General features: G+C 36.8%; 3 protein-coding genes across 4 annotated transcripts; 1 reads left to right on the top strand and 2 right to left on the bottom strand.

The window, feature by feature from the left end:
- Window positions 1-532: 532 nt before the first annotated feature.
- LOC140760095 (translation initiation factor IF3-2, chloroplastic-like) lies at window positions 533-8,907 on the bottom strand. 2 transcript variants are annotated; one of them, XM_073096903.1, is made up of 11 exons: window positions 8,762-8,903; window positions 8,353-8,664; window positions 7,092-7,131; window positions 6,955-7,014; window positions 3,848-3,909; window positions 3,431-3,486; window positions 3,279-3,312; window positions 2,373-2,445; window positions 2,197-2,289; window positions 1,136-1,320; window positions 533-951 (listed from the first exon to the last, which is right to left on the bottom strand). In XM_073096903.1, the coding sequence occupies exons 2-10, from the start codon at window positions 8,643-8,645 to the stop codon at window positions 1,180-1,182; spliced, it is 852 nt and encodes a 283-aa protein (XP_072953004.1). In that variant the 5' UTR covers window positions 8,646-8,664; window positions 8,762-8,903; the 3' UTR covers window positions 533-951; window positions 1,136-1,179. The 2 variants fall into 2 exon arrangements, with proteins under 2 accessions (XP_072953004.1, XP_072953003.1); XM_073096902.1 differs by having other exon boundaries at window positions 8,353-8,907.
- Window positions 8,908-10,239: 1,332 nt separating this feature from the next.
- On the top strand, window positions 10,240-13,552 carry LOC140760478 (pentatricopeptide repeat-containing protein At2g03380, mitochondrial). The gene has a single exon (XM_073097452.1). The coding sequence runs from the start codon at window positions 10,247-10,249 to the stop codon at window positions 12,302-12,304; it is 2,058 nt and encodes a 685-aa protein (XP_072953553.1). The 5' UTR covers window positions 10,240-10,246; the 3' UTR covers window positions 12,305-13,552.
- Window positions 13,553-13,694: 142 nt separating this feature from the next.
- On the bottom strand, window positions 13,695-16,591 carry LOC140760477 (pentatricopeptide repeat-containing protein At4g30700). Its single transcript, XM_073097450.1, has one exon. It carries the CDS (start codon window positions 16,378-16,380, stop codon window positions 14,011-14,013), a length of 2,370 nt encoding a protein of 789 aa, XP_072953551.1. The 5' UTR covers window positions 16,381-16,591; the 3' UTR covers window positions 13,695-14,010.
- Between the last annotated feature and the right edge of the window lie 639 nt (window positions 16,592-17,230).

A 17,230-nucleotide genomic window follows, 5' to 3' on the forward strand; every position in this document is an offset into this window, starting at 1 on the left:
TAACATGTGCAGCAATAAATAATAAAAGGATAAGAATGATCAAATCTCCGCGTGTGAAAAACGGATGATGATCCGTATCTTATATCGGGATATAAATTCTCATGCATGTAAGATACGGATAGTAAAATATAAATTTGTAGCTATAAATTAGATAATTTAAGAGACAGTTAACATAAAGTATTAAGAGTTTAAAATCAATCTCTAAAATACATCATTAGTAACAATTATTATTTACCATTTAAATAATTAAAACTAAAAATTATAAATTATTCAAACAATGAGCAGATAAACGAATGTATGGTTACCTGCATGGAAAACAGTAGTTTGATTAAATAGTAGGTAAAAAATATGGTCTAGCATCAAACAAAACATAGAAGAGCTACTACTGATCACCGTAATTGTGTACAAGGATGCAGTTGCATTTGGAGAGAGATTTCTTTAGGGGGATATCAGACAGCAACTTGGAAGAAATCCCAACTTGTGATGCAACAAGAAAAATAGAAGACATCTAATAATCCTGACAACAGTTCCCTTCACACAAAATTGCCTTAAAATGATTGAGCAAAAACTTACAGTGTATTATTCTTCTCTCAAGGTACATAACTGGAAAAAGAGTATTAGTTGTCCTAACAACTAGATCACAGATTACCTTCTATATTTAGCCTCTATGCATTTTTATTATACAATAAACTCCATCTGCTCAAGCTCAAAGGCCTTTAAACCTGGACGTCACCTTACTGAAGGATCATGCTCGAATCGGAAAATGACAGGTGCAAGGTTACAGAAACAATTCCTGAACCCTATTTGCCCTTATGCAACATGATTGTTATGTCTTTTGTGTGATCCTAAAAGAATATAGCATCAACTCCTTACAAGGCAGTTAAATGATGGTATGCCTCAACTGCTTATATAATTAATTCAAGCAATCACACCTGTGCCTCCATCGGACATCTGTAACAGAAAGAAATGGATGTCTTAAATCAGAAACGTATAACTAGTCCAAACATTTTAATAAAAATAAGTCTTTAAGCATAGCAGATGAGATGAAAGGTGAACTAGGTCGGTACTCTTGATGGAACTTCGTTAAAGGACAATTAAAATTAAATCGTATGAAGCAAGCACAAATTTATATTACCTCATGATATTGTCCAAGACCATCCTCAATTTATGTACTTCAAATCAGACGTTTGCCGAAATTTCTGCGACTGGTGTTTCCTTTTTCTTTGGTTGCTCCTGCCCTTTCTGTATAACTGCTTTGTTGGGCATTAGAACCATAAATATGTTCCTCTCTCTGAAACTTTTACTCTCTTCTGTCGCAAGCTAAAATTGTAATATAAGAATCAAATCAGTAGGTACTCAGAACCTTTATTGAATTCCTTAAATGAAAGAAAAAGTATTTTACAGGACCTTGAGCTAGCTAGAAATAGAGAGGATAGCAGGTAAACTTTGCTGCTATGACACGAGAGGTTGAAATACATCAACCAGAAATAGATGGTGGTCTTGGCAGAATGACTATAAGTTGTTTTACAGCATCTTTGATTATTGTCACAAGTTTGATTACCTCCAACCGTATATTCTACAGTATTTTAGATTACAAGATGAAGCTTCATTCACTAGATACTCAAAAAAAAGTTAACAATAAATTGTTCTGAGCATTATGTCATATATGTGGAGATAAATAACTTACGAGCTGACCAATATTTAGTCCCAATTTTATTGGTAGCCCATCTCTCCCTCTAGAGTTCCTCGTTTATAATTAATTAGTGTAACTCATTGCAAGGCTTTGAGTGACACAGGCACATCTCATGCTTGCATCAGTATCAGTACATCAATCAATACAATATTGTTGCAACAACAGCATGTGGGAGGCCTCAAGTGACTGTATTGCCAGGCTGTGTCAGCCCTGGATAAATTGTGCAACGGTGGTACTTATCAATTTCCAACGAGAGCAATTATCATTCTACAGAACTATAGTAATGGAGCTGAATACTCTGAAAGGTAGATACAGACGGATGGTAGAAGCAGAATAGGAAAGTATCTATTCATTTAAGCATATAAATGCTCTAGCTAAGCATTATACACTTGCATCAGATCTTCATAAAAGAAGAAATAAATTCCCCATGTGGAATCTTGTGTTCAGTGCTCTAGAACAGCACACAAAAACATTCTTCTCAAAAGGAAGCGAATGGCACTTACCTCGCCAACATCATTTTGAAAACGTTTGATGAGTTCAATAGCAATATTCCTGAACTCATTTTCACGGCCTTTCAAGTTCACAATGATCTTAACCTGAAATAATAGTTTGCATCTTTGAGAAGTTGCACTTAACAAGAAGATATTACGATAAAAGAATAAGCAAGTTTTTCACTGACCTTGTCACCATCTTTAAGAAACTTTTGGGCAGCTCTCAACCTCACAGAATAATCATGTGAGTCAATGTTGTACCTGCCACAACTTATATTGGTTTGTCAACATACTCAATGTTGAATCACAAAGACCATACATATGATGAGATCAGTCAAACAACGACCCTTCATACTCAAATTCAGAACAGTGTACAAGATCAAAATATCTTGTCATTATTTTTATGAGATTCCGCAACCACTATCAACCAAGTCAATCAGGCAGTCATGAGTTAACATAAGGTGTGTTTGGTTGCTAGGAAATAGAAAAAGAGAATAACAACTTTCTGAAATCCATCACTTTATATTACTTGGATGAAGAAAATAGATTGCAAAATGAGTTTTTCTACTTCCCTAAAATCACATTATTTTCCTAATTTTGGCTCATTTCACTTTGTCTTGTAAAGGGAGAGAGTGGCATTTTTCATCTTTTTATATACTGCATATTATTACTAAATAACCATAATTATCCATTTTTATAAACACTTCTCATTTTAGTAAACAGTGATAAGTCATGGTTCAATTATCCAGAAGTGAGACTTTATTAGAAACTTTCACTAATTTTTTCCCTCTACTTCTTATCAACCAAACATACCTTTACTGAAACATGTTGAGTAATTCAATACTATTAAGAGATCATACAAGCCATTATAGAACAAATGGAATATTTTCTGATGCCAGACTGCAACTGACATGAGAAAAAAGTGTAAAATATATTTCTAAAGTAAGAACTTAAAGAAAATGGTATTAGTCTTTCTAATTTCAAAACATGAAGCAAGACGAGCTTATCCATAATGTTAAGATTTGTTGTAATTTGTATCAGAGAGACCAAAATAATATGTAGACTAATATTTTAATGTTCACTAGCATTCATACCCCATCTTTAGCTCCTTCATGTCCATGCGATTTGCTGCAGAAAAGATCAAATGTAAGCATGCAGAAGACTTCCATATATGATAACAATAGAGCAGGAGAGACGTAAATTCTGACTGGTGCATGCAGAAAATTTCCAGGTAAGAGACATTTACCAGCAGATCTTTTCTGTTGGACTCTTTTCTTCTTCTGCTGTTCATACTTATGTTTTCTGTAGGAAACCGAATTATTTAGATATAGGGATTATATGTTTCTCAAAAGAAAAAAAAGGGCTACTAGAATGTCCTCTGTCATTGCATCATAACAATTTGAGCTTTTCATTAAAAAATAAAGGATTTCGAATTATGCCAAAAATTTTAATAGATATGACATCAGAAGCAATGTACAGTACTAGAAAGTAGAACTAAACTCAATCGATGTTTCAGTTTAAGTATTGACTATAACTGTAACTTGCAGCTTCCTTGGTATTAGTCAAGCATTTAAGCAAGCAACCAACAATCATTTATGGTGATAAAATCATTTCTTTCAAGGTGCAGAATAACTGAAACGTATTGACATCAACTACGACATACTTGTAATCATTTGCGTCAAACAATCGGAGGACTGGAGGATCCGCATCTGCTGATAATACTGCCTGAAATTAGAAGAAAATATAAGCAAACTATGCAAACTAAGTATTTTTTATCTGGTAAGCTGTTGTACACAAGTTGAGGGGTCTCTATACTCTCTACAATTAATTTTATTCATAAACTCATTTGTTCTGTGAAGGAAAATAAAGATTAAGAAATAAGAAAATCTTTCTCAGGAATCTTGTTTACTATGTTTGCTATAGCCTATAGATGCATGAGATCAATCATAGATTCTCAATCAACAAAACAAGCATTGGCTACTAAGATGTTATCATTTTGTACACATGTTGGCAGAATGATAGAAGTTACTCCACTGCTTTCGAAGTTATTAGATAAGTTGGTGCCTTCATAGGGTGAAGATAGACCTTATAAAATTTTAATCAGGAGAGGATGGGATGATATAGTGGGTGCCAGATTGTATATATTTGTGAGCTAAAATAAATAATATTGGCAATTTTCTTTCAAATGCAAATATGAAATAAAAGAGAAAAATAGTATTGGTAGATCGAGCAAAATAAAAAAAAAGTAATAAGATGGAATAAAAGAAGAAGATAATTAACCAATCATCAACTTTATTTTATCAAATCAAATCAATCTTTGATGGCTCTAGATATATTTAGGGAAAAAGATAACCTTAGCTTCCTATAATGACTTAATTGACTTGAAACATAAAAAATTCCAAGAAAGGTGGAATCCCACAAAGACTAATGTGGAAGGTGATCTAGAACTTTCTAAAAAAATGTTATTAAATTAATAAAATATTCCAAACTGTAGGTATTAAAAGCGGAACTAATCAAGCTAATTCTACTCAAAATAAGCCACTAAATCCATAGTAAAGATAAATCAAATAGTTAAATTTTAATCAGACAAGTGATACTAATTCTTGGGGCTTCAAAATTTTGGACTACATAATATCCACTCATTGATCTAAAGAAGTTGATGCTTCCAACTTCCAAGTATATTAGCTTGCTTTTGCTTTGTGATGCTCTATCTTATGCATGCAGTGGATTATTCTGAAAGCTATTCTACTCAATTCATGTGATGGGATATTCATAAGGTTATTTCAAATTTGAGGGCTTCACTTGCTATGAAAGTAAGGCTGCCCCTTGCATCTACAAGGTCATGAATTCAAGTCATAGAGATTGGAAATAGCTTCTTCAGAAATAAAGACTATATATCTTCCATATCCGGACAATGTGTAAATAGAAGACTTTTGCATAGGAAACCCTTTTCAAAATTTTGCACCACTAGATAAGTTGCATATAGGTGCACTTGAGATCTGAGATTCACTTTCTAAGGATCATTATAATCAATGATAATGAATATAATATAACACAAGGATGAGAATGAAAGGAAGAAGTGCTTTTAGGAAGGATGACTAAATTTCCTAATGTTGTATTTGGCAAGGATATTTCATCTTTCTCTTGCGTTTCAGGTAGAGAACTTCAAAAATTTTGTTGTTCATCGGCTTCATATAATTCAAAAGGCACTAGTTTTCGCATAACTTCTTTCTCATATCTCTTTTAATGTGCCACAAAAACTCCCTCAAGTATTCCCAAAGAAGAACATTTCCTTTCCTTAACATTTCGGGTTAGGAAGACCTAAAGGAACCTTTGTCTATTGAAAAATTAGTTGCATCTGAAATGGATCTTGATATATGCTTAAAATCAACTGATTTTCAGTTTATTTAGTTGCATTATTTTCTCATCAATCATTGAGGTTATGATTCACCGTCTCGCATCAAACAATTAGTCTTCATTTCCATATGCGGTATCAGCAAATTTTGGATCTTTATGTGACCTCTCCAGTTGATTCATCTTCAAATGTAAGAAATTTGTAATCTTAAGTTTCTCAACATCTGACTTGACGGGAAAGTTAATTCCATATACCCCACCTAAATTGACAACTACGGTAATTTTTGCAACTTAGATTACATTGACATCAAGATTAGGTTTAATTGCCCCTTTGTTGCCCTATCAAAGACCTTCAGTTCCTTAACAATTTGATGTACCCTTGGATTCACAGAGATAATGATAGTTTGGTTGATGAACTAGTAGGTTTGCTCAATAGCACTGTTTCAATGAACGCGAATATATAGTGTATTCTAATAATTAAGATAGTGTAAAACAAGAATTTCTTATTGAAGTATCTACTTCTTACAGAATTTCAGATATCAACATAAGGAACTCATATAGTCAAACTGCAAAAGGGCACAGTGGACTCCCTATTTAGATGCAAAAAAATCTGAAGTTATACAGTAAAAAGAGTATATGTGAATCAAGAGATCTAAAGTTGAAGAAAGTAGATACAGAATGAAGAAGAAGAAATATCTACTACCTAATCAAATTTCAATGACTTACTCTATGGTCACCAATTCCAGTCATGGAAATAACCTCTCCTAGAATAAGTGTAAAGGATCTTTGCAGCTATCTTCTGTACTAAAATAAGCAAATTTAAATACCAAAAATTTTGGTGTTTTACTGAAGAAATAGCATGAGTTGAACAATCCGGTGGTTCACTGGTAGTACACTCAAATGCTTCCATTGCCTCATCTCCTATGCTCCACATCACAGCACTCATCGGCCAACTCTCCTAACATCTTCTTGCTAGGAAACTCTATAAGAGCCCACTTGGACTTATAAGGGTGGTTATTGGAGAGGAGCAGATGTTAAAGGGGTTATATCTGCTAAAATATTTTGCATCTACATGTCCACTCTTGCAAGTAATTTTCTTTTTCGAGAAGGAAACTTTCTGGATATGGCATTCGAATGACCTCCATGAGCATGCTCTTAAATTGGACATGACGACTGCAGCCTAAGTGAATCACTATGGAAAGAAACCATCTAGTGATAAAAGTTGTGCATAAAAAGATTAGGCTCTCTTTGTCTACTGTTAACTATTAAGTACATCAGTTTAACAAATTTATGGTCCTCGTTTGCCAGACGAGATTTACATAGGCTGCCAAGAAGAATATGGTGTGTTATTCTGTGTAGGCCTTGATGATATGCATAAGGGCACAAGTGTTGTCTTAAAAATTCAAATTAGCATACCAGTATAAGATCAGAATCATCAGCCATCCGTATTGCTTCATTTAGAGACACTACGCCGACCTGCAGAAAGATGAAGCAGTCTGACAAAAAAGAGCAAAAAACATAACTCACCCAGGGATAAGGAGTATAAAACTTACCATATTTTGCTGTTCATCTAATAACCTCACAGACGATGACCTGGAATAGATGAAGGTGTTCAGAGTTCTAGAATTGGACAAAGGAAGAAAACTAGCAGTAACTAGGATTCCTATGAATAAAGTAAACAGAAGTAAGCAATCAAATGCGATAATTAGAAGAAATCACAAATGCACAATTTTCACACAGAATTTTATACTACAGTACAGATAAAAGTTCCTGAACAGATGTTCCACAATATGTTTTTACAGTATTAAAATTCAAGGATGCGTAATATGTACAGCTCCAAAATAGATCTGATTATTGCACTAGAAGAAGCTCAAAGAGGAAATGTTAGCTGCAAGTCTGCAACTGAAGCCACAGACTTAAATTTATGCTGCAGTACTTAAACAAGCAAATCAGAATGAAACAGAAATTAGCAATGTATCGATGATAATATAGAGATTTTGAAGATTCAACAAACTAAAAGTGTCCCAGTCCACAAGGCTCCTGACAAAGTAGGGTCTTGAAGTGGAAAGACTTATGCAGTCTTACCTGTTACTAAAGAGGTTCACTCCATAAACGACCCTATAAAAGCAAATTCTTTGTGCATAGTGCTCAGCTAATTAGGTCTCAATATAGGCTTACTTGATTAAAATGGCAAATAAACAAACAACGATAACAAAAATTACAATTTTCTCATGTCCAACTTAATTACACTTACAAAATAAAAAAAATTGAAGAGTGAAGAGTGTGCTATATATTACTTACTTTCTTCTCATTCTTCAGAGCCACTTCTTATCATCTACCTCTTATTATCTCCTACCTAGATGTTTCAGTTTTAAAATTATTTCGAGTCCTAGACATTTTTCATAGTTCATCTGTTAATTTACCAAGCTTTATGCTTCACCAGTACTGTTAGATTCTTGAGACTGTCGAGATTAGTAAGAGAGCAAAGTATTGGTCTCATTTAGAATTTTCTTTGTTCTCAAAAGTCACCATCCTTTGAAAATCATAGCAGGAAGAACAAGGAAAATTCTAAAAGCCCAATTGTCCTGCAATTTCAATTCTAAATGTTGAAAACTATGCTCGAAACGCAAAACGATAAACACTTTCCATCATCATATATTCTTATGCATCCCGCTACCCAGGCTAAAGCAGGCACTCTTACAAAAGTTTTAGCACTAAAAATCTCGAACTTGAGGATGAAGGAAGTCATTTGCAAATTTATCACCAAGACCCAACAAATTAAAAAGTCAAGTATAAACGGATTAAAGAACATACTTGACTCTATCCAGGTCAAGGGAAGCATCGTAATCCTGGTCAGCCCCACGGCCATCTCCCTGCGTCCTCCTCCTCGAGTTGCCGGACCCCCCACTGGGACGGTATCCGCCGCCGCCGTACCGAGCCACCACCGCAAGATTGGCAATCCTAAGGACTCTCCCCCCGTGCGCCGGTTTCTTGAGAAAACCATTAAAAGGGAGAAATTGGGATTTTGGTCTTGCCGGATTTGATGTGGTGTTGATGGGAAGCAAGGCAGGAGGGCGATTAAACGAGAAACCGGCGATTCTTGCCATCGATTCCTACCTACTGCAACTGACAGCAAAGAAGAATAAGAAGAAATCGATACCACTCTTAATAGGTAGGGGATTGAAGCAAAAAGAGGTGGAGAAGAGATGGTTTGATTGGTAACATGAGTATAGTTTGATCAAATTTGCTTCTGTTTTTATCTATTAAGAGCAGCGGGGGGAGGTAGGGTTGTAGGGCTGGGCCGAGAAGAGAAGACGCGAAGAAGCGGACGTTGGATGGAGACGAGGGAGGGAAAGAGAAGATGATTTCATGGACCTTATCTATCCGCTCGCCATTAGTGATCCACTTTACGCCGTGGGTTAGCCAAATGGGAATCGTTAAGGGGAAACGTCAGTAATTCGAAACATATATATATATATATACTTTTTGAGTCAGCTCTTATAATATATTAAACATGATAATAAATCATAGGCATATACATATAACACTTTAGTGGAAGATTCACCAAATATTAATCTTATAGCACATAGAGAATTAAACATATGAACTTTGTTATGGTTTGATAGAATTTAACCATTGACACACTTGATAGATGCACGAAATTGAAACATAGACAATAGACAAGTTTAGAACAATCTTGAGTTTTACATACAAATGAAACTAAAGACTATATTTATGTCAGAGTACTAGTTAGATTATACACCAATACCTTGTTTACTTTAGGAATAAGGTCAATTATAAAATAAGTATTCCTTTTTGTTATTCCCAAATGATATCTTTATTTTAAAAATAACTATTTTCTGTTCACTTGTGTTTTAAAATAAAAGTGTAATAATTATCTTTGATATGATATAAAGTAAAGAAAAAAATATGTTATATTTTTATAAAATTATCATGAATACTTTTTGATTTGACATAAAATAGGTTGATGTGATAAATATTAAGGATAAATTAGTAAAGTGCTTGTATTTTAGAATGAGATTATTATAGTGTTCAACTGTTATTCTGAAATAAGGAGTTATATTCTAGAATAAAAAAAATTATTTCTAAAGTGAACGGAGGCTAAGATGGCTTAGAGTTACTTGTATTCCCGAAAGATATTATTTTTTTATTAGATTTAGATAAACAATTAACTTACAATCTTAAACATCTTACAAGTGAAACTATGCTAAGCTTTCTACTTGTCAATGCTTATAGTATCTTAATTTTAACTCAGCATGCAACTCACCAGAATTGTAGTTAAACTTTATTCTCAAAACAAGCAACTCTAGTTAAGTAATCCCACTAACCCCAATATAAAATATAACACACACTACAGAGGGAATTAGGGCAGCCAACTGGACTATAAGGATTGAGTTAAAACATGGACTTTTGGGATGTTTCAGGGGTTTATCTAACTCTTATACAGGGTAGTCTAACTAGTGGCTTTCTAACTCACTTTCTTTAACCAAACAATAGAAAGTGAGTTACTGAAACTATGCACTTTACTTCCCTCACTTCCCTGCAGCCAAACATGTAATAAAGGAAATTGGGAGGGTGTAAAATATAATTTGTCCTGCAACAGAAGGGCCTCTCTGTTCTAATATGCAATTAAGGATATATATATATATATATAGTTCTCCATGAGTGTGATTTCACCAATGGAATAATGAAGAGAAGAATAAAACCGTACCTTATGCTGAATAAGAGATATCTATCCACAGTTCTACGACCAAAGACGGATAGCTTCACCTGTCTTCCCATTGCCTGGATAACTCCCGTCCGTCCCACCTCCCTTCTTGATTCCTGCACTAATCTCATCTCCCTCAAGAAGCTCCATGGCCTACTCGTCGTTCATGGTTCACACCATTTCCTCCCGATTCAGACCAAATTGGTTAGTTCCTATGGTTCTTTGGGCGACACCGAGTCTGCCCGCAAGTTGTTCGATGGAATTCCTGACCCAGATCTTTATTCATGGAAGGTGATGCTTAGATGGTATGTCTTGAATGAGCGCTTTGATGAAGCTATTGGTTTTTACAGGGAGATGAGATGTTGCCTGCGAGAAGAAGATGATGTTGTCTTCTCTCTTGTACTGAAAAGCTGCATAAAATTGCTTGATTTTGATGAGGGAAAGAAGATACATTGCCAAATTGTTAAAATTGGAGACCCAGATTGTTTCGTGCTAAACAGTTTGATTGATATGTATGCAAAATCTGGAGACATGGAATGTGCTCATAAGGTTTTTGATCAAATTCATGATGGGAATGTTGTTACGTGGACTTCCATCATTTGCGGTTATATTCAGAATAAATGTGCAGAACAAGGGTTGGTTTTATTTAATGAGATGAGAAGGGTACTTGTTAAGCCTAGCGAGTACACGATGGGGAGCTTACTAACTGCTTGTTCAATGTTAGATGCTTTGCACCAGGGAAAGTGGATTCATGGTTGCGTTATAAAATATGGTTTTGGTCTGAATTCTTACGTAGGTACTGCAATTCTAGATATGTACGTGAAATGTGGGAAATTTATAGATGCTCGCCATATTTTCGATGGGCTCTATAATGCTGATATTGTTGCATGGACTGCTATGATTGTTGGGTACACGCAGAAAGGACTTCCTCTTGAGGCCTTAAGGCTGTTTTCTGACAAGAAATGGTCAACTATGGTTCCTAATTCTGTTACCATAGCCAGTGTTCTTTCTGCTTCTGCACAGTTGCAAAATTTGAATTTGGGCAGATCAATTCACATGCTTGGGATTAAATTAGGTGTAGAAGAGTTTGCTGTTGTGATGAATGCTCTTGTTGATATGTATGCAAAATGTTGTGCCATATCTGAAGCTAGTAGAATTTTCAAAAGGATAGAGAAGAAAGATATTGTTACTTGGAATTCAATGATAGCAGGATATTCTCAGAATGACTTAGGCTATCAAGCTTTGTTACTCTTTAACCAAATGATGTCATACGGCTGTTCACCTGATGCCATCACTGTGGTGAGTGCTCTCTCTGCTTGTGCTTCTTTGGGAGCTTTACATATTGGCAGTTCCTTCCACGTTTATGCTGTAAAGCATTTCCTTCTGTCCAATATCTATATTAGTACTGCTCTTTTAAACTTCTATAACAAATGTGGCGATGCAATATCCGCTCGAAAAGTCTTTGATGAGATGAGTGACCACAACACTGTATCTTGGTGTGCAATGTTGGATGGTTATGGTGTGCAAGGTGATTCAATCAGTTACTTAGATCTTTTTAACAAAATGCTGAAAGAAGAGTTGCAGCCCAATGACGTAACATTTACAAGCATTCTTTCCACTTGTAGCCATACTGGGCTGATTTGTGAAGGCAAGAAGTATTTTGATAGCATGACACATCATTACAACATTGTTCCTTCCATGAAACACTATGCATGTATGGTCGATATGCTAGCCCGTGCTGGAGAGCTTGAGGAAGCATTACAGTTCATTGAGAAGATGCCAATGCAAGCAGATTTTAGTGTGTGGGGAGCTTTTATTCATGGATGCAGACTCCATTCAAGGTTGGAACTTGGAGAAGTTGCAATCAGGAGGATGATGGAGTTGCAGCCTGAGACACCAGATTATTATGTGTTGATGTCCAACTTGTACACTTCATTCGGAAGGTGGTCTGAAGCTCTTGCAGTCAGAGGATTAATGAAGGGAAGAGGACTAGTGAAGTTGCCAGGATGTAGCTCTGTGGGTATGGAAAATGGGTGACCCTCAGTTGCCTACAAAGATTTATTTCATTTCACACACAAAAGATTCGGACACAAACTAAATGATTCTTGGACTCTTCTTCATGCCTTATTCTTCCTGGATAAGAAGTGCAATGTGAAGGATGTTACCGCTTATGCATGTTTGATTCCTGAGTGCATGACAGACTTAAGCATACTTGAGAAATTTTCAAATACTCTCAGTATGCAAAAGGGTGAGATTTGATCCTGATAAGTTGTGAGCTGATACAGGAGAACTGGTATATCTTGTATCTAATCAGTTTTGCGAAAATCAACAGAAGAATTGTTTCAGATAGTGCTCGCAAGCTAGCTGACACCAAATGATCGTGTCTAGTGGCTCATTGCTGTCAGTGTTCAATGGTGTGTCAGGTGGTTTTCTCACTAAATGTGATGCTGGATCTATCACATTCATCTATGCAAATGAGGAAACAATATTCACATCCAATTGCCTTAAGTTGTTTGCTTGCTTAGAGTTTCCAAGTATAAATCTTCACAGAATATGGTGCATAATGTTCTTGAATATCAACGTATTTATTCTCGGTCTTGGCTTTTACAAGGTTAATACTTCCAGCCTGATCATACATGGTGAAATCAAACGGAGGCAGATCAAACTGGCAAGGAAAATGAGTCAGATAATCTGGGAAAAAGAATTGTATTGATGGCTTTTAATGAGCTGTATAATCTTAAATTCTGCAATTAAGAGTTCTCATACTGTCTGACACTATGAATATAAGCTGTGGAGGGAAAAGATGTTCCTGCACTTACATTGTTAGTGTACAAAAATTTGTTAGGGTTGTTACAAATGCTGTAATCGGTCTGGTACCTTACCAATCAATATATGTGGGCAATGTAAGAAAGTAACTGATGTGTTCCAAGGCATGCAGTTAAGATTTCCTGATGCCATGAATGCTGACAATTGCTCAATTCTTCAAAGATGAGTGTTTTGGGGGTATGCCCAAATTGATGACTCTGTTGTTCCACAAATAATTTATTGAGTCAGACAAGCTGGTTTCTTATACCAAGTCTTTTAGACTTCTTTGTTCTTCTTTGTTCCACTATTCTGGTTATTATTATAATAACTGTCATAGAAAGTTCAGCATCCTGATGCTTAATTCCCAACTAGTAGTGTATTATCCTCACAAGTTTCCAGGGATCTTGCTTGGTGCGACCGTCCAGTTTGCCCCTTGCATTGAAAAGAAGAAGATGGTTCAAGTCTTGAAAACAACCTTTTACAGATGAGGGTAGGGTTCTTCCCTTTTGAAAAGATCATTGTGACATCCTTAACAAGTTTCCTTGGAGAATTTGCTTATACCTAGTTTCCAGGGAAAATTTCAAAGTACAGATATGCATACTGCACCTCTCACCATGTCTCATGCTCTGATTATCTTCTTCATAACATTACTATATGAGAAATACATTTCACAGGACCCAAGTTCTCTCATTGCTTAACTCTACAACATTCTTAGCACCATTGTCACTAGTGCCCAAAAATCCTCTGCTGACCATAATTAGTATTTGGCAATGCTTCTTAACAACCATGCATTGACTTTGCTAGTTCACCAACATTAGTCAGTGCCGTTTAAGGATAGACTAAGAAAATTACTTGAAAATATGCTGCTCTTCAAATCGAATATGAAACAATGATCAGCAACTGGGATATTCACTACACGGGAAAAGATGGTTCAAGAATCACCAATAATCACCACATGAGCAAACACCATCTCTAAAATGATGGAATCTAGTAGCATCCCTTACTATAATCAACCTTTGAGTTATCTTAGATAGCAACTTGGTAAAATTATGGCAGTCCAAGCAAACCCTGAGGTTCTTGATTATCCTAATCTCGTTCCCTGGCTCTGTGCTAATGAGGCCAAAAGCAATTGCCAGCTTTTCGCTGTGAACCCTAACCATATGTTCCTTTTCTTCCTCCAATACATCATAGAGAGCAGCATCAGTTTCTGCTCGGTACCCCGTCTCTACTATCTTTGAAGTCATATTTTCCAACATTGTGTAGATAGCCGCTGATTGGGGATGAGCCCGGTCACCAGATGTAAAGATATGTGGCACATCGCCGATCTCTATCAGAGTGCACCCTGGTGTTTTTACTAGCTTCTTGCTCCTGGCCTCCTGTCTCACCACAGCTGCTTCTGTGTAGTTCTTTTTAGCTGAATGTATATTGGAGAGGAGAACATAGTAACCAGTATTCTCAGGTTCAAGTTCAAACAATTTCTCTGCAGCCAGTTGTGCAAGGCTCATTTCCTTATGGATCATGCAGGCACCAAGCAAGGCACCCCAGACACCAGGACTGGCACTCTCTGGAAAACCCTTAATAAACTCAAAGGCCTCATTCAGCTGACCAGCTCGGCCAAGGAGGTCCACCATGCAAGTGTAGTGCTCAGGGCCGGGCTTAATACCATACTCGCGGGTCATGGATTGAAAGATTGTATGACCCTCCTTCGCCAATCCACCATGGCTGCATGCATAGAGAACTGACAAGAAGGTCACCCCAGTGGGAGCAATGCAAGCATTTACCATGTCCTTAAAGAGATTAAGGGCTTCAAGACCTCGGCCATGGAGGCCATAGCCCAGTATCATGGCATTCCAAGAGACTACATTCTTCTCTAACATACCATCAAATATCCTTCTCGCTTCAGTGATACTCCCACACTTTGCATACATGTCGATCAGTGCTGTCGAGACATAGACATTGAGCTCAAGATCTTCTTTGGCAATTATCCAGTGCACCCACTTCCCTAACGATAGAGCTCCGAGCTGTGCACAAGCTGATAATATGCTGGTGACCGTGATGGGATTAGGCCGGACATCAAGCGCTTGCATTTCCCGGAAGAGCGAGATCGCCATCTCCGTCAAACCATTCTGGGCATATCCTGATATCATGGCATTCCACGATTCCATGCTCTTCTCTGGCATTGAGTCAAAAACTTTCCGTGCCAATTGCATATCATTCAATCTGCAATACACGGTGGTAAGCGCTGTTGACACCGGAGAATTCAAATCAAGCCCTGCTTTTACAGCAAATCCATGCAAGGATCGAACAAGCAATTCATGGCCAAAGGGACTAAACACTGGGACCAATGCGACCATGGTGCTCGAGTTCACCTTTCCATCTGAAAGCAGGAACTCCTTGAACAACCCCATGGAAGACACAACATGCCCATTTGAAGAGTATCCAGATATCATAGCATTGTGAGCTACCAAATCCGGCTCAGGCATTTCATCAAACAACAACTTTGCAGCAGTAACATCTCCACACTTGGAGTACATAGAAATCAAACCAGTAATCACATGGGTATGTCTACCCAACCCTGATTTCACACCCAAGCAATGCAATCCAATCCCTAAGTTCAAAAATTTCAGCTCCGCGCAGGCAGGCAGGAACACCGAAATGGTAGTGGAATCAAATTTCGCACTACCAACATCCACCATTCGCTGGAAAACACCCAAAGCTTTATCAAAAGAGTTATTTTTGACCAACCCAGATAGAAGAGTGTTCCACAAGACAGTATCTGGGTTCGGTATTCCATCAAACACCTTCTCCGCAGCCGAGATTTGCGCGAAATTCAAGTAGACACCAGTAAGAGCGGAACCAACAAATGGGTCAGCGCCAAATCCATCAGTGACGATCCTGGCATGGAGGATTCGAGCAGAGGAGAGGGAGGAAGAGGTTGAGGCGGCGGCGAAGGCGTAGGTGAAGGAGTTGGGGCGGAAATGGCGGCGGGGGAGAGAGGAGAGGAGGGAGAGGGAAGTGGAAGGGGAGGAATCGGAGAGAGAAAGGGAGCGGAGGAGGAGGTTGAAGAAAAAGATGTCGGGGTTGAGGAAGGAGGAGAAGAGGAGGAGGAGGTGGGACGAGGGGGCGGAGAGGTCGGAGGAGCGGCGGAGGAAGGCGGTGGCGGAGATGAGGTCGGTGGGGTGGTGACCGGAGAGAATGGAGTGGGCGAGGATCTGGTCGAGGTGGAGGAGGGTGGAAGCGGCAGAGATGAGGCGTAGGTAGAAGGCACGGCGACCGGAGAAAGAGGTGGTGCGAGGAAGTTGACGCATTGAGCCATGCAGGCTTGCTTGCTTTGGCTGCTTAATAGATTTACTTAGACGAAAAATAAAATTTCATTTGACCTTTTCGCTTTTTGGACATTTCACATAATTGCCATCAAAACCTGTTTTAGAGAAATTTGCATATAACACCCTATATTGAACGAAATTACAGTTTATACCTATATTTTCACTGTGTGCAAATAGATATCTATAATTTAATCAGTATGTGCAGAAAATATATTGCATTAAATTTAAACTAACACAATAAGAATATCTATTAAGGAGAGATTTTTTATTTTTAAAATAATTAAAATAACCTTATTTTTAAAATGACTAAAATATCTTTTGTATAACTTAGTTGAGAATATTTTTTTAATTTTTTAGTATAGTTAACTTGACCTAGATATTTTATTAAGTTTAATTAACAAATCTGGCGGTAGAGTATTTTCTGCATATATTTGCTAAATTATATGATTCAATTTATAAATAGTAAAAATATAAGATATAAATTACAAGTTCAAAAATAAGGTGTTCTATACAAATTTCTCTTTACTTTAATTTTTTATTTTTTATATTTTTTTTTGACATTTGATATCCTCAACCACCTAATATCTTTGGTGCTGATGATAAAATAGCCCCTAAGCACTTAAAATTGATCACCAACTAATAGAAGAGCATTACAAAGTTTCTACAGAGATCAATGTGCCACAAAAAATAAATGAGTGTGAAAATAGGCAATAAATTAGAAAGCTTTAGTGTAGTTATATCTTCTAACTATCACAATTGCAGCTACATTCTTCAAAATCTCATATTAAAATAACTAAACTTAGAGCATGAAAAAAAATTAGTTTACCCTTGT

This window comes from Typha angustifolia, chromosome 5, assembly GCF_048772165.1.
Source record: "Typha angustifolia cultivar Huaian chromosome 5, ASM4877216v1, whole genome shotgun sequence".
Taxonomy (NCBI): Eukaryota; Viridiplantae; Streptophyta; class Magnoliopsida; order Poales; family Typhaceae; genus Typha; species Typha angustifolia.